The sequence below is a fragment of the Arabidopsis thaliana genome, chromosome 4 (genome assembly GCF_000001735.4).
Source record: "Arabidopsis thaliana chromosome 4, partial sequence".
NCBI lineage: Eukaryota > Viridiplantae > Streptophyta > Magnoliopsida > Brassicales > Brassicaceae > Arabidopsis > Arabidopsis thaliana.
This window is the reverse complement of record NC_003075.7, coordinates 5,771,964-5,793,356: the sequence shown is the minus strand read 5'-3', so window position 1 is coordinate 5,793,356 and position 21,393 is coordinate 5,771,964. Positions and strand designations below refer to the sequence as shown.

Genomic DNA, 21,393 nt, shown 5'->3' with positions numbered 1-21,393 from the left:
AAGACTTTTTTAATTCGATTTTTCAATTCTAAACGCCATTAGTCTCGTTAATATTACATACTTTTCAATCTTCGTTATCCAATCTCATTTATATCGTTTAGCTCAAATAAAAGTGTAAAAAAAAGAGATGAAGAATCAGACAGAAAACCAAACAGCTGTTTTTTCGCCACTACCAATAAAACGACAAATTCACCGTTCTTATATACGTCGACACGTGTCTTTACACACGCACACGTTTGCTGACCTCATCAGTCATCACTAATCACCTTCTATTTCACTAACCACTTAACCCCACCCATTTCGAATTCCACAAGGCTTCACTAAATCAATTAATTCAAATCCATACGGACTTTGAAATACCATAATAAAACATTAGTGATAAGAATTTCTCTTCTTTCTTCTTTTTAATACCAAAATTTTTTGAACTAAAACATGTAATCCTCCCAAATCCGAAACATATAATATTAGTTTTGTAGTAAACGTCACAAACCGACGATCTTTAAACTTCGTATAGAATCTTTACCGATTAAACTAACGATATACCAGAAAGTGTTTACTAAAGACTATAATAAAAAACACATATGATTAATGATTTAATTCTATCGTCCAAACGCTAACTCAATTCTTAATACAACATAAAACCAAAGATTAAAAATAACACGAACAAAAAAATCCTTAAATAGAAAAACACTATCTCAATAGATGATTCTAAAATATAACCAAATTACAGTAACAAAGAAGCGACGAATACAAATCCGGCTAAAGATCCAGCAGCGAGAGTGGCGGCGTTGTTGTTATCGACGGGAGTGGATCCAGTCGGACCAGCGACAGGTGCACCATCAGGAGTGAGAGAAGTTGGAGGAGCGGGTGGTGAAGCGGAGGAGGGAAGTGGTGAACCAGCCGGAGGAGAAACTGGAGCCGCCGTGGGAGTAGCGGATGGTGTTGGAGTTGGAGTTGGTGTGATTGAAGGAGTTGGTGCGGCGGTTCTTGGAGGTTGAGCAGGAGATGGAAGAGGAGATCTTGTTGGAGCTGGTCCTGGAGCTTGAGCTATGGCTGATGAAGCTATGAGAGCGAGGAAGAGCAAAACGACGACGGATTTTGAAGCCATAGTTTTCGTAGTTTGAGAGAAGTGAAGGATCTTGTTTCGAGCAGAGAGGAGGAGGAGACGAAGAGGGTTTATATAAGAGAAGAGAATCGATGTTTCTTCGAAATTACACGAAGACGTGTAAATGTTTTTTGTTTTATTTATAAAGAAGTCCCTAGAGTTTCTCTTTATTACACTTTGGATCTGATTTGTTTTGTTTTTTAAAATTAAGAAGTTACATGAGCTCTAACAAAGTTTTGCACTTTTCTATATGAAAGCAACATAAAGACAAATCGAATTTTGTTTCATATCCAAACATGTGTTCGAAAATTTTGAATTTTTGGATGATGAACTGATAAATGTACGTTAGAGAAAAGGAGCCAAGAAATGGAAAAAATGTCAATTAATCCCTCAACTTTTTAAAAATGGCCATTTTATACATCAACTTCGTATGCGGCCGTTTAAAACATGAACTAAACGTTGATTAAATTTTAAAACATGATTATTCGTTGACCAGGCCAAAATAGACATGCCGCTATCAGTCATTAACGGAACTTTTAACGTTCGTTATCATCCGTTAACGACTTTATTAGTCAAGTTTTAAATTGTGGTCATTTTAAACATCGACTTTATATGTGGCCATTTTAAACATGAACTAAGCGTTGACTACCATTTAAAACATGAGAAATTCGATGACCAAGCCAAAATAAACATGTTGTCATCATTCATTAAAAGAACTTATAACATTCATTATCACTTGTTAACGACTCTATTAGTATCCCTAAAACGACTTTGTTTTGAGAATAACCAAAAGAAAATCAGGATTGTTTTCTAAATGAAACTCCAGTTCCCCAAATCTATTTCTACAACCGCTCAAACAAGACGAACAATCTTATAATGAGTCTTCAATTTGCTTCCATGATTCCTTTTAAAATTTAAAACAAATATATAAACGAAAACACTTTTATTTGCTTCCAATTACTGGCACTGTGATTATCTCTATATCAAACTATGGGTTCTGCTTAAAACTTTTTGATATGGAGATTTTATATGGGAAAAATCTTTATGTTCTTTCGATTATTCTCAAACGACGTTGTTTTGGACAGATTAACAGTCATTAACGGTTTCTAGGTTCTACTGATAAAGACATGTCTATTTTGGCTTGGTCAACAAATTTTTCATGTCTTAAATGGTAGTCAACGTTTAGTTCATGTTTTAAATGGCCACATAAAAAGTTGATGTTTAAAATGACCACAATTTGAAACTTGACTAATAAAGTTAACGGATGATAACGGACGTTAGAAATTCCGTTAATGACTGATAACGGCATGTCTATTTTGGCCTGGTCAACGAAAGATCATGTTTTAAAAATTAGTCAACGTTTAGTTCATGTTTTAAACGGCCACATACGAAGTTGATATATAAAATGACCATTTTTTAAAAGTTGGGAGATTAAATGACATTTTTCCCGACAAGAAATGTACACTATGTATAATTTTTTTCCTTCTTTTGGGCATAATTTTTGTTGGCAAAAAGTTTTGCATTAAAAAAAAAATTACAATGTGAAATTGAATTTTTGTTGTTGATAAACCTGCCAACATATTTTTGTCTATATCTTACACCTACAATTATCAATACTATGTCAATTATTCTGCTATTGGTAAGTTGTTAAACGAAAAAATCTACTGAAGTAAGTGATAAAGTAAATAATTTGGAATTTCAGTAAACTACTTGATAGCCGTAACCACCCAACTTGCTCCAAACCTTTTCTTACATGCATATTAAAAATGTCAAAATGGGTAAACCAATCTGACCCAACCCGACCTAAATTCATATAGATTCGAGTGTTTAATGGATGGGTTTGGGAGATCTAGTACAAAGTAAAGCTTGAACATGCTTAGGAAAAAGTCGACTCCGCTGTTTGTTAAGAACACGAGAATCAATACTGAAATATAATTTTGAAACAGTAAAACCTATGGATAACCCATGACTCTAATAAGTTTTGCCCATTAAACTTATAATCCTATTAGTTTTAATCTATTAAAACTCCTTTATATATATGGGTAAAATATTTTTACTTAAACCAATTAACATTATTGACGAGTTCGAGTAATCCATGAATGTTGACTTATTTTGACACTCCTAAATTGCATACTCTAATGGATTTGTTTGAAGACTGTTATTGTGGAAACGTAGATATGATTAGGAAAGTCGAGGTAATTAATTATTTTCATCTGATAAGTGATACGTACACGTATCATTAAAACAACTATGGAAACAAATGGAGATAAAAATATGAGCCATGGATTTGGCTAGGTCGTCGACCACCGACCCAACACCAACTACGCGTTGTTGCCAAAGCCTGCCCTAACCACGTGAATTAAAAGGTTTCAAAGATTAATCAAATTTTAAAATTAATTAATGTGACCTAAACTTTCACTTATCATTATGATTAGTGACTAACACGCGGTTGTGTTTTCCATTCGTCTTGTAAATTCTTATATTTATTTAACTTTTTGACTCTACGATCGAAGCATCTCTTTTCATTATTCGTTTTAAAAATGGATTTTTTTGGAGTATTATTTTACGTTTTAACGTAACGTTTCAATAATTGGAACCTCGGATTCTCTTGAGTTTAGAACGATCTTGAATTGTTTACTAACAATAAGAAAAGGTTTGGATTAGAAGAAAAAATAGTTTGGATTCTTCGAAGATGACAATATCAATGTGGTAAGTAGGTGGTGAGTCACCTTAAGTTGAAAGACAGAAATGGGGTGACTTCTTTTATTATTATTCACAATTTGTTATAAAAACAAATCCTATATAAAAAATTTTGACAAATTTTATCACATTTTGTGGAGGATATGGTTTGAAGCTTGAATAAATTCAAAATTCTGTTGAAATGTGTTTTTCGATAATGTCAAATGTACTAAATCTTGCAGATCAAATACTATGGACTATTTAAACTCGATTATGAAGTAAGGGTTGTAAAACCCAAAATCATTAAGATTTATGATATTTATTTAGATTATCAAATTTTACATGATTTTTTTTATTTTTGTCAGACATTTATACTAAAATACTAAATTGACTCAAATAAGCCAATGTTGAAGGACATTGTTGACATAGTTGATAGGATGTGGATGGGTAAAAACTCTTCGCGCCAGATTATCCACTTTTACATTATATAGATAATACATTTAACTAAAATTAAGTTAATAATATCACTACATATATTTCGTATTTCCATGATTAGAAAAAAATGTACCATTGCTCTAAATATATCTTTATTTGTGATTGGAAATGTCGTACATTTTATTATTTTACATGTAATCAACTTTTACAAGAGACTCATGGAGTCATGGATCTTTTTTACTCATAACTCATAAACCTTATTTTTCCTCTACCGTGCGTTATCGTGTGAGTGCTTATCTTACTTGGACTGGAGAAGGATTGAAGAGAATGGGGCCACATTGTAGGTATCAGCCACACCGGCCACACCTTCCCTCACAAAATCATCCGGCGACTCGAGGTTTGTGTCAGCCTGCGGAAACATGACATTGAATCAGTCATAGAATTAGAGAACCAAAGAAGACAAAAGAAAGAAAGACTGACCACACGGAACCATTGTTTTCCCGGTGGTGGCTGTGGAATCAGAGCCTTGACAAAGTAGTCGTGGGCGTTGAATGCCACATAGATGTCACGGCCACCTATACCGTCATGGAGACTGCAAGAAGAGTCACTTATTAATCTGAAATCTGATAACTCTGTAGAGTACTATAACACAGTTAGGTAAGAAACTTTGGGACTTTTGTGTCTTACGTGAAAGCTAGGAACTTGCTCTCACTGTTGTCCCAATTATCTTCATGCCATGTAATCTCACCCTTTAGACAATCATTGAAAATTAGAGTAGCACTCAAAAATCCAAGGAATAGATGAAACCAAGAGGAAGTTAGTTACTTGGGTGAGGAAATTTTCATGCTTGAGTACATGGTGTGAATGTCGGAACTTGATCACCTCCGAGAAAAACCTGAAATGGTTCTGCTTCTTTGCGTCGAGCTGGATTTAATAAGAAAAAATGATTTCAGTTCATGGAGGAATCCGTAGTAAACAGGGAAGACAAAACGCGAGGCGTAAGACTTGCCTCTTTCCACTGGAAATTGTTAAGGGAGGTATCATGTCCGTAGCTATTGTTGTTACCATACCGTGTATGTCCATATTCGTCTCCCATTAGCATCATTGGTGTTCCCTGATCATTGATCACCATCGGTTTCATATGCATTTAGAATTTTAGACAGTATTTAAACGAGTGTATGTTGGCAAATACGCACCTGAGAAATCATCAAAGCTAAATGAAAGTTCTTCATTTGCCGAGTACGTAAAGATTTGATGTGAGCATCACCAGTTTCCCCTGTCAATAAACAGATTATTAAACTTGAATGCTGTAATAAGAATATTATACAGAGAAACGATCAATGCTTGAATATTGTGAAGCGAGACTCTTTTAATTGTACCTTCAAAACCACAGTTCCAGCTATGATTGTCATTACATCCATCATTTCCTCCTTCTCCATTGGCCTCATTGTGCTATCATACAGAAGAGATACATAAAGCGCTGACTCATTCATGTTTTAAAATCAATACATTGGAAATCAAAAAGTACCTTAAAGTTGTACGATACAAGATCTCGCAATGTGAATCCATCATGTGCGATCACAAAATTTACACCATGGTAAGGCTTCCTCTGGTTAACCTATATAAGAGAAGAGGGAAAGTGCGATGATATCATTAAACCTACTTGGATTCTACTGCAGTTAATGCATCTAAGTGTTCACTGAATAAAGTTCAGAATGAATACAAAATATAATAACCTGGTAAAGATCGGAAGATCCAGAAACCCGAGTAGCAAAGCTTCCTTTCATGCCACTGTCACCCTAACAATGTGGAAGATTAGAGTGCATCTGCAATAAGTCATGCCTTTCCAAAGATCAGGTGAAAAAGACTCCAATGTTGAATACCTTGATAAATCTTCTAACATCATCCCGGTACATCCCATTCCACTCAGCCCACCTGACTTGGGAAAAATCCACCAGTAGCCATACCAGTTACACAAAGTTAATAACCACAGAACTTTGGAAGGAACTACAATGTATAGTACTATTGGGAGTCATCAACTTAAGCTAGTTATGAAGCTAAAACGGTTACCTATCCCAATTTGGAAACTTCCCGACTAGATATAATCCTCCACAATCCCAAGGCTCTGCAATTATTTTACATCTTGACAGAACAGAATCCTTGGCAATTGCCTGATTCAATAAGAAATTACAAAATGAACATTATGGCACAAGATTTTCTATTTTATTTTCTGAATATGCAAGCACAATGCATTAAAACCTACCCTTATCAGTGGGGGAGCACTGAGTGGAGATCCATCTGTTGCTCGGCAAAGCACACTAGCAAGATCAAACCGGAAACCATCCACGTGATATTCAGTGACCCTGCGGTTAAGTAAAGAGAAGAAAGCAGAACCAGAATGATTAACTATGTGAAGTAACCACAATGACTGTCAAGAAGATAGAAAAATCAACAAGCAATTCTTTCATATCAGTGTCATGTCCAGGATAAACTGCAAGATATTTGGTCCAATTAGTTACAGTGGCTGCTAACATAGATTTTGTCCATACCAGTGCCTTAAGCTATCAAGTATGAGTTCCATAACAACTGGATGGTTACAGTTCAGTGTATTCCCTGGAGACAGAAAGCAAAAGAAACGTTGAGCACACATACTACAGCAAACTGTAAACCAAACTTTCATTTCAAGTACGGAATTTTTGAAAAGTAAAGTCTGCAATATAAACTTTAAATTACCACAGCCAGAAAAGTTAAGCAGTTGGTTGTTTGGATCAAGCATGTAATAAACCTGCATAATAGATCTCACTGTTTAGAGTTTTAAGATAAGAAAATAAATAAACCGACATGAATGTTAATCCTCTTATGACTCACCTTGTTGTCTATGCCACGAAATGAAGTGGTATAAGGGTATTTGTCATCTGCTTCGTTGGTGTGATTATAAACTACGTCCAAAATGACCTGCAGAGAAAACTTGTAAGAATACTTCTGAAGAATAATCAATTACAATAAAAAGTTCAACAAGGAACAAACTGCATCGACCCCAAGAAAACGGAGCAATACAAGGGAATTGCTACCTCTATACCAGCAGAATGCAAGGCTTTGACCATTTCTTTAAACTCTTTCGAAGCTTTAATAGGGTCTCCCTCACCACTAGCATATCGGCTCATCGGAGCAAAAAAGTTAACTGTCGAGTAACCCCATGTGTTAACCTAGTAAAAAGAAAAATCTCTTTCAGGTATGGGAAGCACTGAAACTTCCATTCATGGAGACTCAAGTTAAATTGAAAAGGGAAGAATTTTATAGCTACCATTGCGATAAGACCTGCAAGAAATATTATAAGCACACAGAAATGTAAATTGCTGATTCGTGATTACCATGTGATCCCTAGGGTTAGAACGCCTCTGAAGCTCCAGTTCATCAAACTCAAACACTGGCAATAATTCCACTGCATTTATACCCAGATCTTGAAGGTGTGGGATCTTAAGAAAAAAAAAAGAGAGTGAGCTATAAAAGAAGCTTTGTACATATACAGGCAGATGTATCCTCAATATCTATCATAATAAGCTTTTTCACACTTTTAACGTTTTTGGTAAATGACTCCTGCTAACAACCCTTGTGCAGTAAGCATGAATGTGCAGTAATTTCAGCATCTCAACACATATGTTTTAAGTAGAATACAATCACCTTCTCAATGAAACCGAGGTAACTGCCTCCTATAGCTGGGTCCATCCCACTGGATTCATCAGCAGTAAAAGCACGAACATTCATTTCATAAATAACAAGATCCTTCTGCAAAACAGTAGCAGCTGATTACAAAACTGAAACAAAATAAGGGAGAAACCATAAATGCTGCAGGAATACAAATTCCATATTCAAAGTCGGAATCGTGCAACAACTAGCTGAAGGAAACAAATGCAATTTTTACCTCAGGTATGTTAGGAAACTTGTAGTCATCTCCCCAGTCAAATGGCGAGCTCTCAAAGTCATAAGTTCCATAAAATTGAGCAAACTTCTGACTACTATCTCCAAAAGAACTATGACCTTTAACTAGCTTAGCATAGGGATCCAAAAGCAAAATACTACGATCAAACCGATGCCCTTGTTGCCATTCTCCAGGACCATCAACACGGTAACCATAGAGAACATTATTGAGAGGCAAATCCTATCAAAATGTAAGAAAATTTCACAGCAAATGAGAACTCAAAAAGATAAATCTGTCTAAAGAAGTTCCTCAGTGTATGAGACTACCTCAACACAAATGTGCCAAGTATCTCCAGTCTTGTTTACACTGGGATCCAAAACCAACTCTATCATACCATCATCATCCGTATCATCCTTACCACTAGAACAACATATCACCAAAGAACATTAGCATCACAGATTAAGCAAGCAAAACAAAAACAAACTTCAAACCTACTTGTTATATACCTCTGGGATAGTGATAAGCAGAGTGTGACAGAAGTAGCATTCTGAGAAAACAAAGCAAAATTGATTCCCTTATCGACTTGTGACACACCAAGAGGAGATACCTCACCAGAAGAAACTTTAAACAATTTCGTCTCCGTCATTGTAGATGCTTCTTCCTAGAAAATTACACAGAAGAAGCACTTATCACACAATTCAAAATCCGCTAAAGAGCAAAAAACTAAACCAAGAGATTTACCTCAACCACACGTTCGTGTGCGCGACGACAAGTGACCTTAAGTGTTGAACGATCCTTAATCTACCTACGATGAAACAATGAAGATCGTCTAATTCGGTTTTTGGAATGTAAACTTAAGAACATGAACGAGATTAGGGATTACGAAGAAGACGTGCCTTACGAGAGAAGATCCGAGCTCTGGTGACTCTCCTACTCAATTTCAATCTACGAATACCAAACAAATTCAGAATCAGAACTCAAATTTCGAAGAGGAAGATAGAGTGAAATTGACTAACCCCATGGGAATGGTGAAGCTACTAGAGAAGGCATTAGTGAGCGACGGAGAGAAATTGGAAGAGAATGGATCATATGTAGAAGAAGAAGAAGGTGAAGTAAGCATATCTTCGTTGCTTCAACGATCGGAGTTTGTTTTTGAATCGAATCTTACTCTTTGTAGTGAGTGAGATTCTCGGAGAGAAGGTTTTTGATTGTGATGGGACTTTGGGAGAAACGAAGGAGAATCGTTCATTGGAAGTGATTGCCACGTGAACGGAAGCGCGAGTTTTTGTGTATAGCTTTCATTGTTTTCTGGAGATTTTCTCTGTTTGTCATTTTCCCGGAAAATATCTTCTTGTACGAAGAAGCAAACCAACATTTGGTACAAGAATATGGGATTGGTTTGGAGATTAAACCGGTTTATCTCGGATTCAATTGAGAGGAAAGACTCGGAGTGGAAGAGAGGGTTTCATGTCTCACTCGTAGAGGTGGACATTCGAGTAAGCGGGTCGGGTTCAGATAAAACTCGATCGGGTACAGGTCCTTTGGGTAAAAAAGTTTAGGATCTAAAAGGATAAATTTAAAATATCGGTTCGATTTCGGTTCGGGTCTAATCAGGTTTAGGTCGGTTCGGATATAGATTTTTAGGCCCTATTTTAGAAGCGATACCCGAATTTTCGCGTAAAATTTTGGGGTTCGGGTAAAATTTAGATTTTCGATTAAAATATTCGAGTATTTTTGTGTTCAGGTTCGAGTCGGCAAAGCCTAATCCCTTTTATCTTGGATGGTTGGACTCGCTTCAACAAAGTCTATTCGTCCACCGCCTTCAAGGTATCATGACGATTTTATAGAGGAAGGTAGCCTAGGTCGTGGAGGGTATGGCAAAGTGGTCCAATGTGTGTTCAAAATGGATCAAAAGGTGTACGCTGTCAAAGGAATTTTGATGACCTCTGTAGACCCTCTTCTTATGCCATCAACTGCAGAGATTCTCACAGAGTTAGTTCGTATCGGAAACTAGACGTTTGTAATAGTACTTGACTTATGTTTTGAGCATAAGTCTTTCTGAAACTATACTAGCCTTTCTGGAAACTACTTTTGTTTTGAGAACAAGTTTGTTCAACTACCTTCTTTGTACCGACAAAAAAAAAATATTGTAGGAGTGAAATCACAATTTATAAATTAAGCAAGTCTAAGCAAATCACAATTTGGTATATACTACTCGAGTCTAAGCAGATCTAAGCATATATAAAATCAACATGAGAAAATATTAGAGTTCACATTTTTAAAACATAATTTAAAATTAAATTTACGAGTACACAACAATTCCGATGAAACTAAAGTATAATTTACAAGTTCACAACAAGTAAAACCTAAGCAGATCTAAGCATATTTGAGCAAGTCTAAGCATACTAGAATTCACATTTCTAAAGCATATCTGAAATCACAAGTGATCGTAAAATCTGAGGTGTATTGCAAGTGAAATTTTAAGAGACTTTTGTAGAATTTATAAATCATATGTTATTCAAACATGAATTTTAAAAAACTCATGAAATTCAGTGTTATTGAACTAATGATTTCAAAATCCACCTGAAAATTTACTGTTATTGAAAACAATTTGTGGATTTGAATTTTAATTATTTTGGAGAATTTGAGAGGATTTCTTTAGTTAAAAATACAGAAATCCAAATCCCATGGTTTAAAGTGAGATTTGAATGGATTTTACAAAAATCATATAAACTTCCCTAAGATCAATTAAATCATTTAAAACTCAAGAAAACTCAAATCACTTTAAATTCTAATTTGAATACATCCCCTTAAAGGTAATTTGGAGAATTATAAACAAATAAGTGAATGTATGAAAATGGGCTTTATTTAGTTTTGGGCCTTTTCACCTAAAAGAACCCCTAAACCCTTTCTCTGACCTTTCTTCTACAAATCTCTGACATTTCTTCTTCAACATTTGATACATTCGAAAGTTTCCATTTTTATCGATTCTACAACATATTTTGTTTACCAGATTTGATAGATTTTGGAAGATGACATTAGGGTTGTTATTCGGGATTGGAAGAACATTCCGAAGAAAGAGAGCTTCTTCGCTTGATATTCTCTCTCCCAAACGAGCTCCCAGAGACTTTTACAAGGGAAAAAACTGTAAACCTCCTGGTTTCCACACTCGTAAAGGTTTCATTTTTCAATCCAATCTGTTTTCATCAACACTTATTTAGTAATCAATGATTGAAAAAAAGTTGTTTCTTGATGCAATGTTGTTTGAATTTTGATATGTGGAATCTAACAAGTAGAAAAAGCTAAGGACTTGAACTCTATTTTGGTCATTTAAGTTGTTTCCTATGTATACTTGTTTAGTAATTGATGATTAAAAGTTGTTTGTTGATGATGATGACGCAATGTTGTTTGAATTTTGATATATGAAATCTAAGAAGTAGAGAAAGCTAAGAACTTGAACTCACATTTAGCAAATTGAACCTAATGATGCGTAATACTTTACGCATTTCATTCGTTTGACTTGAATTTGGAACAACTTGTTACCCTTTTTATGCTGCTATTGAGATTAAGTTGTTTCCATATAGTTTGTTTAGTAATTGATGATGAAAAGTTTTTTTTGATGATGATGATGATGATGATGCAAAGTTGTTTGAGTTTTAAATATAGGCAATCTAAGGAGAGCTATTTTCAAAGTTTGATATTTTAGGTGGAAAGCTAAGAACTTGAACTCCAAATTTGGCTAAGTGATCGTAAAAACGTGAAATGCTTGACGCATTTCATTGGAAAAATTTGTTGCCTTTCTCATGCTGCAGTTGAGATTTAAGCTGTTTTTATGAACTCTTGTTTAGTGGTTGATGATTGAATGTTGTTCTTAGTGATGGAATTAGTAACTAGATAATGCCAAATTGTTTGGAAGTTAGATATATGTAATAAGGAAGCAATTTACATGACTTTAAGAGACCTGATTCTTTAAGAGGAAAGCTAAGAATTTGAACTGAATTTTGGCAAATTGGTCATCATAGCATTGTTGTAGATGTATATCATAAAGTATTTGCATTTTTCCGTTCTTTCTTTTACTTTTTCTCTAAATTTGTGACAATGGTTTGCATGAGGATATGTTGTGCAGCCAGATAAATTGCCAAACTACGTAGTCCCTGATTTGACTGGCTTTAAGGTTTTTATTCTACCCTAAACTCTTCTGTTACTTTTCTTTGATTCCTCGATATTGAACATGAGAACAAAACAATAGTGAATTCCTTCGGATATCTTTTTACAAGTCGTAAACTTGTAATGGTTTGAAGCTCCTTAGGTTTGTGATCCTGATGATCTTATTCGTTTTAGGTTGTGTTAGGAACCTGAAATGGAATGCTTACTTCTTGCATTAACCTTGTTGTGTTTTGCATGCCACCCTAAATTCTTCTGTTCCTTTCCTTTGATTCCTCTATATAGATAGCCGAGTATGTAACTTGCATCCTAATTGAACATTAGAACAAATTCCCTTTTTAAACCGTTTACATGTCTTACTATTCAAAGCTCCTTAAGCATGTGTGATCCTGACGATTTTTTTTCCGGTCTTAAGTTTTGTGTTAGGAACCTGAAATAGAATGCTAGCTTAATGTATAACGCAAGCTTTGTTGTGTGATCTAGCTTTGCTGATGGAACATTTGTATTTTATAGCTGAAACCATATGTATCTCAGTGCCCTTTAGACGTCAACAAAACAAACGAGTCAACTGAAGCTTCCAAGTGACGAAGTTAGAAGAAACATGTTTTTAACTTTGAAGTCTTCATTAGCTTAAAGTTAAGGACTGTGTTATTCTATCATCCTTAGATATCTTTTGTTACTCAACAACTCCTAGCAAGTTATTTCGAGATTGAGTTAATAAAATAAAAACTTTGAATTGAATCCAATGAATCTTAGATTTCAATATTTCTCCACTTCTCAATTCCCTGTTTGGTAACTGCTACTGAATGTGTGTACCGTTTCTATTGTAACCAACAGGTAAAACGGTAAATTAAAGCGGGACAATGAATAAAAATCCTCAAAAACCCCAAAAAATACTCATACTAATTTTTATTTGCAAGTTTAATACCCAATATTTTTGGATTGGAATCAAAAATACTTCATCTAATATTTATGGTCATAAAATACCTCATATATTTATTATTGGTAGAATGAAACCCGCACAAAATTCATGTTTTTTTTCTCCCGTTTCTCTAATTCTAGCCGACGTAGATGATACTCCCCGCAAGTAACATGTGCCTTATAATGTGATCGCGTTAGTTCCCAGCTTTGTCTAGCCACCAAGAATCATCGTCTATGCCGCCTGCCGTCATAGCTCTAGGGAGGAGCTGAGAGTGAGAAGGACAAGGGAAAAAATGAGAATCTCTGAAGTTGGATTGGGTGTTTTACTGGGATTAGTGGCATTCGATAAGTTAGTAACACCGAATTGTATATATAGATTAAAAAGTATGAGATTCAAATTTAACCCCGTTAAATAGTTCCGTTAACGTCCGTTAAGCCGTAGGTTAATTCTAACAATAATTAATATATGAGGTATTTTATGACAGTAAATAATTAGATAATTTATTTTTATACCAATTCAAAAATATTGGGTATTAAACTTGCAAATAAAAATTAGTATGAGTTTTTTTTGGGATTTTTAACCACAAAAAAAATCTTTGACCTTTTAAAAAACTCTTATTGAAAAAAAAAAAAGGAGTTATATGATGAAACCAAATGGACCCATATGATTGGGAGATTTGGATAACAGAGAATCCACAAAAGTGTATCCTTCACAAAACCAAAACACACTCTCCATTTTCTTCAGACAACTCTTTCTCCTTTCTTCTCTCTTCTCTGTCTCATCACAAACCAGAAATGGGAGGAGTGTCCTTCCTCTCCACTGTTCCTTCCTTCACCAACACAACCAATCATCAACATCTCACTACACTCTCTTCTTCTTCTCATCGCTCTGTGAGTTTCAACCATTGTTACATTCTTTACTTCTAACCCATTTTACATTTCTTCTGCTAACAATTCTTCTTCTGATCAGGCTGTTATACGATGTTCCAAGATTGAACCTCAAGTTTCCGGTGAAAGTTTAGCTTTCCACCGCCGTGATGTTCTCAAACTCGCCGGCACTGCAGTCGGAATGGTACCTTAACACTTGACTCGATCAAAAATTACATACACATTGGTACAAATGAGATATTGTAATGTATAGTCTGTGGCTACATCTTCTTGAAGTTGTCCTCTCTATGTCACATTTGATGAGTTCTTGGCAGTGATGATCTCTCTTGTTAGGAATTAATAGGCAACGGTTTCATTAACAATGTGGGTGATGCAAAAGCTGCTGACTTGAATCAACGTAGACAACGATCCGAGTTTCAATGTGAGTATCTGAAACAAGAACACTAGTGTGGTACCATTAGGTTGTTATTGGCACTAAAGGTTTCACTTTTATATTATGCAGCAAAGATCAAGATTTTGCTTTCAACCACCATTAAGGCTAAACCGGAGCTTGTACCTTCCTTACTCAAACTAGCTCTCAATGATGCTATGACTTATGATAAGGTCAGGCTTCATATAATGCTCTTGTCCATCTCTCTGGTGACCCTTTAATGATACTAGCTTTTTGTCTAGGCTACTAAATCCGGGGGAGCCAATGGATCCATACGGTTCAGGTAGTTATATGATGTAAGAACATTATAAGAGTAATCTTTAGATGATGTCTAATGCATTCTTTTCTTTTTGTGAAGCTCTGAGCTAAGTAGAGCAGAGAATGAGGGACTTTCTGATGGGTTGAGTTTGATAGAGGAAGTGAAGAAGGAGATTGACTCTATCTCGAAGGGAGGTCCTATTTCATATGCAGATATCATTCAATTAGCAGGTAATGTTATAGTATATACCAAAACTTGTTCATGAAGAGTAGCATTATTGTATTTGTGGATAACTGAAATCTTTCTTGGGTTGGTTTCTGTAGGACAATCAGCGGTCAAGTTTACATATTTAGCATCGGCTATCCGAAAATGTGGTGGAAATGAAGAGAAGGGGAACTTACTTTACACAGCATATGGTTCAGCTGGTCAGGTAAACAATGCTATCGTATTCGCTTTTGAGTCGCGGCGTTTTGTTCAAATCGATACTGAACCGTTGTGAATCTGTTAGTGGGGATTGTTTGATAGAAATTTTGGAAGGAGTGATGCAACAGAGGCTGATCCAGAAGGCAGAGTCCCACAATGGGGGAAAGCAACTGTGCAAGAGATGAAAGATAAGTTCATTGCTGTTGGATTGGGTCCTCGTCAGGTACATGATTTTCGGTTTAAACAGAGAATTATCTACTAGGATCACTCGAAGTAACTAACCTGTATGAGGAATTTGTAGCTAGCTGTAATGTCTGCATTCTTGGGTCCTGATCAAGCTGCAACAGAACAGCTCTTAGCTACTGACCCTCAAGTTGCTCCATGGGTTCAGAAGTATCAAAGAAGCCGTGAAACCGTATCTCAGACTGATTACGAGGTTCGTTTTCACTCGATTTGCCTTAATCATATATTCATCTACCTCAAACTCAAGCTCATGTTTTGGTTTATGAATATGTTTGTAGGTTGATCTCATAACTGCATTCACAAAGCTAAGTTGCTTAGGACAGCAAATCAACTTCGAGGCATATACATATCCCGTCGAACGGATCAATCTGAGCAAACTCAAGCTATAAGCTATGTACACTATATGTATAACATGAGAGGAAACTTCGAAATAAACCAAAGATTTTTCTTGACATTGAAACAAAAAGAGAAGTTGAATCCATTACAAACAAAGACACAGAAGATAGGAGTCAAATCACGATAAAATGGAAACAGATAAACGAAAAATAATAGGAATCGAGTTTTCGTATCCACGGTTGAGAAAAGCAGCAAAAAAGGACAAGAATTAGACTGCCTTAGAGAGCTTGGGGATAAAAGGAAATAAGAAACCAACAGAGAAACACCTCCAAGAGAAAAACATATTAATGGAGAGGTTTTAGATACTGAAATGACAACAAAGTTGCGGTAAGACGACTTAGGATTGTTGCTCGTCAGCGGGTTTTGCTGCTGCTGGTGCTGCTTCTTTGATGTCATCAGCAACATCGTCCTGATTGAAAAAAACATTTGACAAGATCATCATAATCAGAATCAGACCACAAGAAAGAAGGATTGAGGAATGTATCAAAATGTAAACTAAGCAACAACTTGATTTCCAAATCTAGTCTCCCTCAATGGCATATATCTTGCTCATGGTTTCAGAAATCACAAACAGGCTTAAGCAAGGCATAAGGAGGAATGCATCAAAATGTAAACTAAACCACTTGATATTCAATTCGTGTCTTCCTCAATGGCTTAACAAGGCTTATGATTTCATAAATTAAGCAACAAAACAGGATTAAACACATTTGACAATCACTAAAATCAGAATATGACCAAGAGAATGCATCAAAATGTAAACTAAACTGTTTGTTTTCCATATCTAGACTTCCGCAATGGCTTAACAAGGCTCATGGTTTCAGAAATCAAGCAACAAAACAGGCTTAAATACATTTGACAATCACTAAAATCAGAATCAGAGCCAGCAGAATGCATCCAAATGTAAACTAAACTGTTTTATTACAAATCAAGTCTTTCTTAATGGTTTAATTATAGGCTAAAAGTTTCAGAGATCAAGAAACAAAAACGTTATTCGTTCATCAAGCAACAAAAACAAGCTTATAAGGCCAAAATATAATACCTAGCAAGATTACTAACACAGTTGACAATCACCAAAATCAGAATTAGACCAGAAGAATGCATCAAATAAACTTGATATCCAAATCTAACTTTTGTCAATGACTTAATTAGGCTCATTGTTTCACAATTCAAGCAACAAAATCAATCATACAGGAGCCAATATATAATACCTGCATATCAGAAGTCCAGAGAGTGAGGTTATCACGAAGAAGCTGCATAATCAAAGTACTGTCCTTGTATGACTCTTCACCAAGAGTATCCAATTCAGCAATTGCTTCATCAAACGCCTAAATAAATCCATAAACAAAAACTCATCAAACACACACATAAACCAACAATACATAATCATATAAAACATCCCTCAGATGAGATCCAAACCTGCTTAGCGAGATTACAAGCACGATCTGGAGAATTGAGAATCTCATAGTAAAACACAGAGAAGTTCAACGCAAGACCAAGACGAATCGGATGCGTTGGAGCCAATTCAGAATTAGCAATATCCTACACAACAAACCAAAATTTCAAAAACCTAAATCACACAAAAATCAAATCACAGATCGGAGAAAGAGATCAAAAACCTGAGCAGCTTTGTAAGCAGTAAGAGTATGTTCAGCAGCATCTTTCCTCTCTTGACCAGATTTGAACTCAGCCAAGTACCTATGATAATCACCTTTCATCTTCAGATAAAACACCTTCGAATCTCCAGAAGCAGCAGCGGGAACGAGAATCGTATCGAGAAGCTTAAGGATTCCGTCACAGATATCAGAAAGTTCCGTTTCGATTTTGCTTCTGTAGTCACGGATCAACGAAACGTGGTCATCGTTACCGCGAGACTCCTCCTTTTGTTCGATCGATGAAATGATTCTCCACGAAGCACGACGAGCTCCGATGACGTTTTTGTAAGCGACGGAGAGGAGATTACGTTCTTCGACGGTGAGTTCGTCTTTGTCAACAGCTTTCGCGACTTTCTCCATGAATTCAACCATTTCTTCGTAACGCTCTGCTTGTTCGGCGAGTTTCGCCATGTATACGAATTCATCTCTTGCTGAGGAAGCTCCTGGTGTCGCCATTGTTGTTTAGATCGGAGAAGAAGATGATGAACAAAGTGAGGAAGAAGAAGAAGAAATGATTCTCAGATCTGAGAGAGTTTTTTTTTTTTTTTATCGGCTCCGTGGATTTTTGTTTTTGTTTATAATGAATGAGTGGGGAGCGATGATTACGGATTGTGAGAAGAAAGGAGAGCCGTTGGATTGAAAGCTGGCAAAAACACGGATTCGTAACGAAAAAAGGCGCTGGCTTTTCAGATACTTTTTAGGTCAAGTTTGAATTTTCAATGATTGGAAAAGGGTATTTCTGGAAATTACTTATTTAATGGGCTTTTTTCCTGCGAAACGGGTTTATTGAATGGGCTTTAAAGCCTATTTTACGGATTAACTCATTTGCGCGTGGGTGAATTAATTATTGAATGGCCCGAATAGGCCCAATAAATATAACGCTTGTATTTTGGTATACTTACTGATTTCATTTTTAATCGGATATCCGATATGAAATATGAAAAATAGAAAATTTAAAACCCAAAGATGGCAATATTTCATTAAGATTTCTTTAGCTGTTAATCTTTAGTATTTAAATATTTAATTTAATGAACGTAATTTCATAAAATTTACAAACAAATACGTCAATCATCGTAAATCTAGTGAGCCGACATCGTTAATTTACAAATATTATTATAAACATTTAATTATCTCTTTTTAAAAAAAAATTAAGAGGACCAACTGTTATAATAAGATATTATTATAAACATCTAATTATTTTTTTTATTTTTTTTATTTAAGAAGACCAACTGTTCTGTTTTGGATACTCATAATTACTATATTTCTAAGGCTATAAGTCCTCATCACTTTAGTAAAAATAAATTTTGTGGATTGGTTTCATCCCCTCTATTAGGAACATGGACAACATCCATTTGCATGTCAAGAAGGCTTTGCATGTCTATGTAAGTAAGTTTTATATTTATTTGAAGATCTCGGTTTTTTTTTTCTTTTTTGTGAGATCATAATTATAATATTCGTGTATTTACTAAAATTTAATTTCTCTATGAAAAAAACTATTTGCTGAAAATAGTATGCACAAAACGTACACACATATCGTTGTTAAACAAGCAAACATGTAGAGTATCGATTAAACGACATATGTATATACACAATTTTCCTGAAGTTAGGATTTTATCAAGATTTCTTTCAAGTTTGATCTTGCAAGGTAGAGAGAAAGCCTCATAATTTGGAGTCACACTAAAGACAATGATAGGTCTTTGAGTCAGAGATAATGGAGTTTTAGGTTGAATAACTAATGCTCTAACCCCTCATATTGGAGTTTCAGCTAGGAACCAAAACATTCAAAAGGAATCAAACACATGGAGAATACACAAACGGTGTTTAGGATGGATATAATAGAGATTACAACCTTATCGAGATTCGCTTTAGGATGCATAAAATAGTAGGAGGCAAGAAGTCAAGAGACTTTCATGGGCATCGATGTAGAAAAAGTTCTCTGCCACAGAGGAAAAACAATTTTAAGGTCCTAGAATCTACATTTCATTAAGGATATATAGTAGAACCGCGAATGTGGTTAAAATTAACCGTTGGAGTGAAGAATTGGATAGGCTTTTGCTTTTCAAACATGAAATCAACAAAGTCCTTTGTAGTTGGGCATATAAGATAGATTCATCTCAGAACTTCCTGGCTCCATCCCAAACAAGATGTTGTAGGACTTATTCCAACGTGTTCGTTGTTTATCATCTAGAAGCGTAAACATGAGAAAAGAGTAAGCATAGATTATAAACAAAATCACAAAGTTTCTAGATTCCACATAACGCTAGGAACTCATCAATAGAGAAGCAGCAACTAAAAAAAAAGCTCACCTTTTAATTTCCATGTTTCTTTCCAAAAACGATCAGTGAAATTACGTATAGCTTTAATTTTTCCCCAAAGCAAGGATTGAATCTTGCGCTAACAACAAAAATGTTCAAATTTTAATAATTATGGAACAAATAATCAAAATATTCATAATTTAATAGGTCTTGCGCAAAACTATCTATTTTTACCCACAATAATAGCATGTATATGGGTGATACTCATATGGTATCATAAGGAATTTTTAAGTATTATTTATAATGTTTGAGATTTTTTATGATACTCCTACTAAATATGTTTGCACTAGATATTAACCCGCGGTATACCGCGGGTAAGTTTATATTTTAGTTAAACTAAAAATCTTTTTTTGTAAAGATGATTAATAAATTTATGATATTATTTTATTTGATTTTAAATATATAATACACTGCGAGTTGTATATGTTTTGTTGATATTTTTTATATTCTTTAATGTTGATATTCTATGTTTTGTTGTATATGTTGTGTTGTTCTTTTTAGTCGCATATGGGGGGTGGTGGCGACGGAGAGAGCAAAAATGTTTCTTTGGTTAGTCGGGAATCAAGCTCTAATGACGGATGCTGAGCGATTTAGAAGGCATCTGTGTATAACAGATGTTTGCCAAGTCTGTAAGGGGGGAAGTGAGACGATTATTCACATCCTTCGGGATTGTCCCGCAATGGCAGGACTTTGGGATCGTATCATTCCCCAGCGGCGGAGGAGATCCTTCTTTGCACAGTCGTTGATCGAATGGTAGCATGATAACCTAGGTGATGACCGGGAAATATATGAGAGTGTATGGTCTACGGTTTTCACGATGGCTATTTGGTGGGCTTGGAAGTGGCGCTGTGATAACGTGTTTGACAAACGTGGTAAGTGTCGGGATAGAACGAGGTTTATTAAGGATGCGGCTAAGGAAGTAACTACCGCTACTAGTAAACATAAAGGAGGTTCGGGGATAGGCGGTAGGGTGGAAGTAATGGTTGGTTGGGGTGTGCCTAACGATGGGTGGCTGAAGCTCAATACTGGTGGGGCATCACGGGGTAATCCGGGTCTGGCTACAGCGGGAGGAGTGCTAAGAAACAGTGCGGGAGAGTGGTGTGGGGGTTTCGCTCTTAACATTGGTCGTTGTACGGCTCCGGTGGCGGAGTTATGGGGTGTCTATTACGGCATGTACTTCGCTTGGGAGAAGAAGGTGACGAGAGTGGAGTTGGAAGTAGACTCGACATTGGTGGTGGGCTTTCTCAAGACTGGGGTTAGCGAGCGACACCCTTTGTCTTTCTTGGTACGGTTGTGCCACGGCTTTTTTTCGAAGGACTGGATAGTCCGTATTTCTCATGTGTATAGAGAGGCTAACCGCCTTACTGACGGGTTAGCTAACTATGCGTTCTCTTTGCTATTGGGCTTTATGCTTTTGTTTTTGTTCCTCTTGTTGTTGATTCGCTGTTTAGTGATGACGTTATTGAGTCTGCGCGCCCTCGTCGAGTATACTCGTTTTTGTAGTTTGTTTTAATTTTCAATAAAATGGGAGACTAGTCTCCCCTCTTCTACCAAAAAAATGTAG

At 35.8% G+C, this 21,393-nt stretch overlaps 6 protein-coding genes, 1 long non-coding RNA gene, 1 other non-coding gene and 1 pseudogene across 12 annotated transcripts; 5 read left to right on the top strand and 4 right to left on the bottom strand.

The window, feature by feature from the left end:
- Positions 1-390: 390 nt before the first annotated feature.
- Positions 391-1,220, bottom strand: AGP10 (arabinogalactan protein 10). The gene has a single exon (NM_116972.5). It carries the CDS (start codon positions 1,106-1,108, stop codon positions 725-727), a length of 384 nt encoding a protein of 127 aa, NP_192642.1. The 5' UTR covers positions 1,109-1,220; the 3' UTR covers positions 391-724.
- Positions 732-1,068, top strand: AT4G09035 (uncharacterized protein; the record flags this gene model as incomplete). Its single annotated transcript, NM_001340609.1, is given in 2 exon segments — positions 732-959; positions 970-1,068. Coding segments are annotated over 2 exon segments (327 nt in total), but the record flags the coding sequence as incomplete, so codon positions are not given.
- A 3,036-nt stretch (positions 1,221-4,256) lies between the features above and the next one.
- Positions 4,257-9,448, bottom strand: ISA3 (isoamylase 3). The gene is made up of 24 exons (NM_116971.6): positions 9,155-9,448; positions 9,035-9,083; positions 8,880-8,939; positions 8,645-8,799; positions 8,465-8,558; positions 8,142-8,378; positions 7,901-8,005; positions 7,591-7,695; positions 7,291-7,425; positions 7,088-7,174; positions 6,953-7,004; positions 6,769-6,832; positions 6,483-6,582; positions 6,290-6,390; positions 6,103-6,154; positions 5,956-6,018; positions 5,748-5,837; positions 5,599-5,671; positions 5,416-5,495; positions 5,229-5,333; positions 5,045-5,143; positions 4,907-4,968; positions 4,700-4,811; positions 4,257-4,628 (listed from the first exon to the last, which is right to left on the bottom strand). The coding sequence occupies exons 1-24, from the start codon at positions 9,256-9,258 to the stop codon at positions 4,518-4,520; spliced, it is 2,295 nt and encodes a 764-aa protein (NP_192641.2). The 5' UTR covers positions 9,259-9,448; the 3' UTR covers positions 4,257-4,517.
- A 444-nt stretch (positions 9,449-9,892) lies between these two features.
- On the top strand, positions 9,893-13,046 carry AT4G09012 (Mitochondrial ribosomal protein L27). The gene is made up of 3 exons (NM_001340608.1): positions 9,893-10,130; positions 11,161-11,315; positions 12,265-13,046. The coding sequence occupies exons 1-3, from the start codon at positions 9,919-9,921 to the stop codon at positions 12,270-12,272; spliced, it is 375 nt and encodes a 124-aa protein (NP_001319886.1). The 5' UTR covers positions 9,893-9,918; the 3' UTR covers positions 12,273-13,046.
- Positions 13,047-13,784: 738 nt separating this feature from the next.
- TL29 (ascorbate peroxidase 4) lies at positions 13,785-15,960 on the top strand (the record flags this gene model as incomplete). Of its 3 annotated transcripts, none has more annotated exons than NM_001340607.1 (10): positions 13,785-14,114; positions 14,194-14,295; positions 14,445-14,532; positions 14,614-14,714; positions 14,784-14,824; positions 14,900-15,030; positions 15,124-15,230; positions 15,309-15,446; positions 15,525-15,659; positions 15,745-15,855. In NM_001340607.1, exons 1-10 carry the CDS (start codon positions 13,878-13,880, stop codon positions 15,853-15,855), a joined length of 1,191 nt encoding a protein of 396 aa, NP_001329836.1. In that variant the 5' UTR covers positions 13,785-13,877. The 3 variants fall into 3 exon arrangements, with proteins under 3 accessions (NP_001329836.1, NP_001329837.1, NP_192640.1); NM_116970.3 differs by having other exon boundaries at positions 13,895-14,114; positions 15,745-15,960; NM_001340606.1 differs by having other exon boundaries at positions 13,811-14,295.
- Positions 14,273-14,466, bottom strand: AT4G05690. The gene has a single exon (NR_141893.1).
- On the bottom strand, positions 15,876-18,147 carry GRF1 (general regulatory factor 1). Of its 2 annotated transcripts, NM_001160744.1 has the most exons (5): positions 17,479-18,147; positions 17,279-17,401; positions 17,071-17,187; positions 16,919-16,985; positions 15,876-16,357 (listed from the first exon to the last, which is right to left on the bottom strand). In NM_001160744.1, exons 1-5 carry the CDS (start codon positions 17,968-17,970, stop codon positions 16,200-16,202), a joined length of 957 nt encoding a protein of 318 aa, NP_001154216.1. In that variant the 5' UTR covers positions 17,971-18,147; the 3' UTR covers positions 15,876-16,199. The 2 variants fall into 2 exon arrangements, with proteins under 2 accessions (NP_001154216.1, NP_567344.1); NM_116969.3 differs by lacking the exon at positions 16,919-16,985 and having other exon boundaries at positions 15,876-16,271.
- AT4G05685 lies at positions 16,251-17,092 on the top strand. The gene is made up of 2 exons (NR_141892.1): positions 16,251-16,567; positions 16,713-17,092. It is a non-coding gene; the product is annotated as an other RNA (long non-coding RNA).
- Positions 18,148-20,407: 2,260 nt separating the features above from the next.
- AT4G08995 lies at positions 20,408-21,295 on the top strand (annotated as a pseudogene; the record flags this gene model as incomplete). Its single annotated transcript has 1 exon — positions 20,408-21,295.
- Positions 21,296-21,393: the final 98 nt, after the last annotated feature.

What these genes read in the sequence shown, in the direction of transcription:
- AGP10 (NM_116972.5), bottom strand. Translation starts at nt 1,108, where the DNA reads ATGGCTTCAAAATCCGTCGTCGTTTTGCTCTTCCTCGCTCTCATAGCT.
- ISA3 (NM_116971.6), bottom strand. Translation starts at nt 9,258, where the DNA reads ATGCTTACTTCACCTTCTTCTTCTTCTACATATGATCCATTCTCTTCC. An exon ending in CTCGGATCTTCTCTCGTAAG is followed by an intron (nt 8,940 to 9,034) that starts GCACGTCTTCTT and finishes CATCGTAGGTAG; the next exon opens with ATTAAGGATCGTTCAACACT. An exon ending in GAAAACAATGGTTCCGTGTG is followed by an intron (nt 4,629 to 4,699) that starts GTCAGTCTTTCT and finishes ATGTTTCCGCAG; the next exon opens with GCTGACACAAACCTCGAGTC.
- AT4G09012 (NM_001340608.1), top strand. Translation starts at nt 9,919, where the DNA reads ATGGTTGGACTCGCTTCAACAAAGTCTATTCGTCCACCGCCTTCAAGG. An exon ending in ACTGCAGAGATTCTCACAGA is followed by an intron (nt 10,131 to 11,160) that starts GTTAGTTCGTAT and finishes CAGATTTGATAG; the next exon opens with ATTTTGGAAGATGACATTAG.
- GRF1 (NM_001160744.1), bottom strand. Translation starts at nt 17,970, where the DNA reads ATGGCGACACCAGGAGCTTCCTCAGCAAGAGATGAATTCGTATACATG. An exon ending in CTGCTTACAAAGCTGCTCAG is followed by an intron (nt 17,402 to 17,478) that starts GTTTTTGATCTC and finishes TTTGTTGTGTAG; the next exon opens with GATATTGCTAATTCTGAATT. An exon ending in CTTGTAATCTCGCTAAGCAG is followed by an intron (nt 17,188 to 17,278) that starts GTTTGGATCTCA and finishes GGATTTATTTAG; the next exon opens with GCGTTTGATGAAGCAATTGC.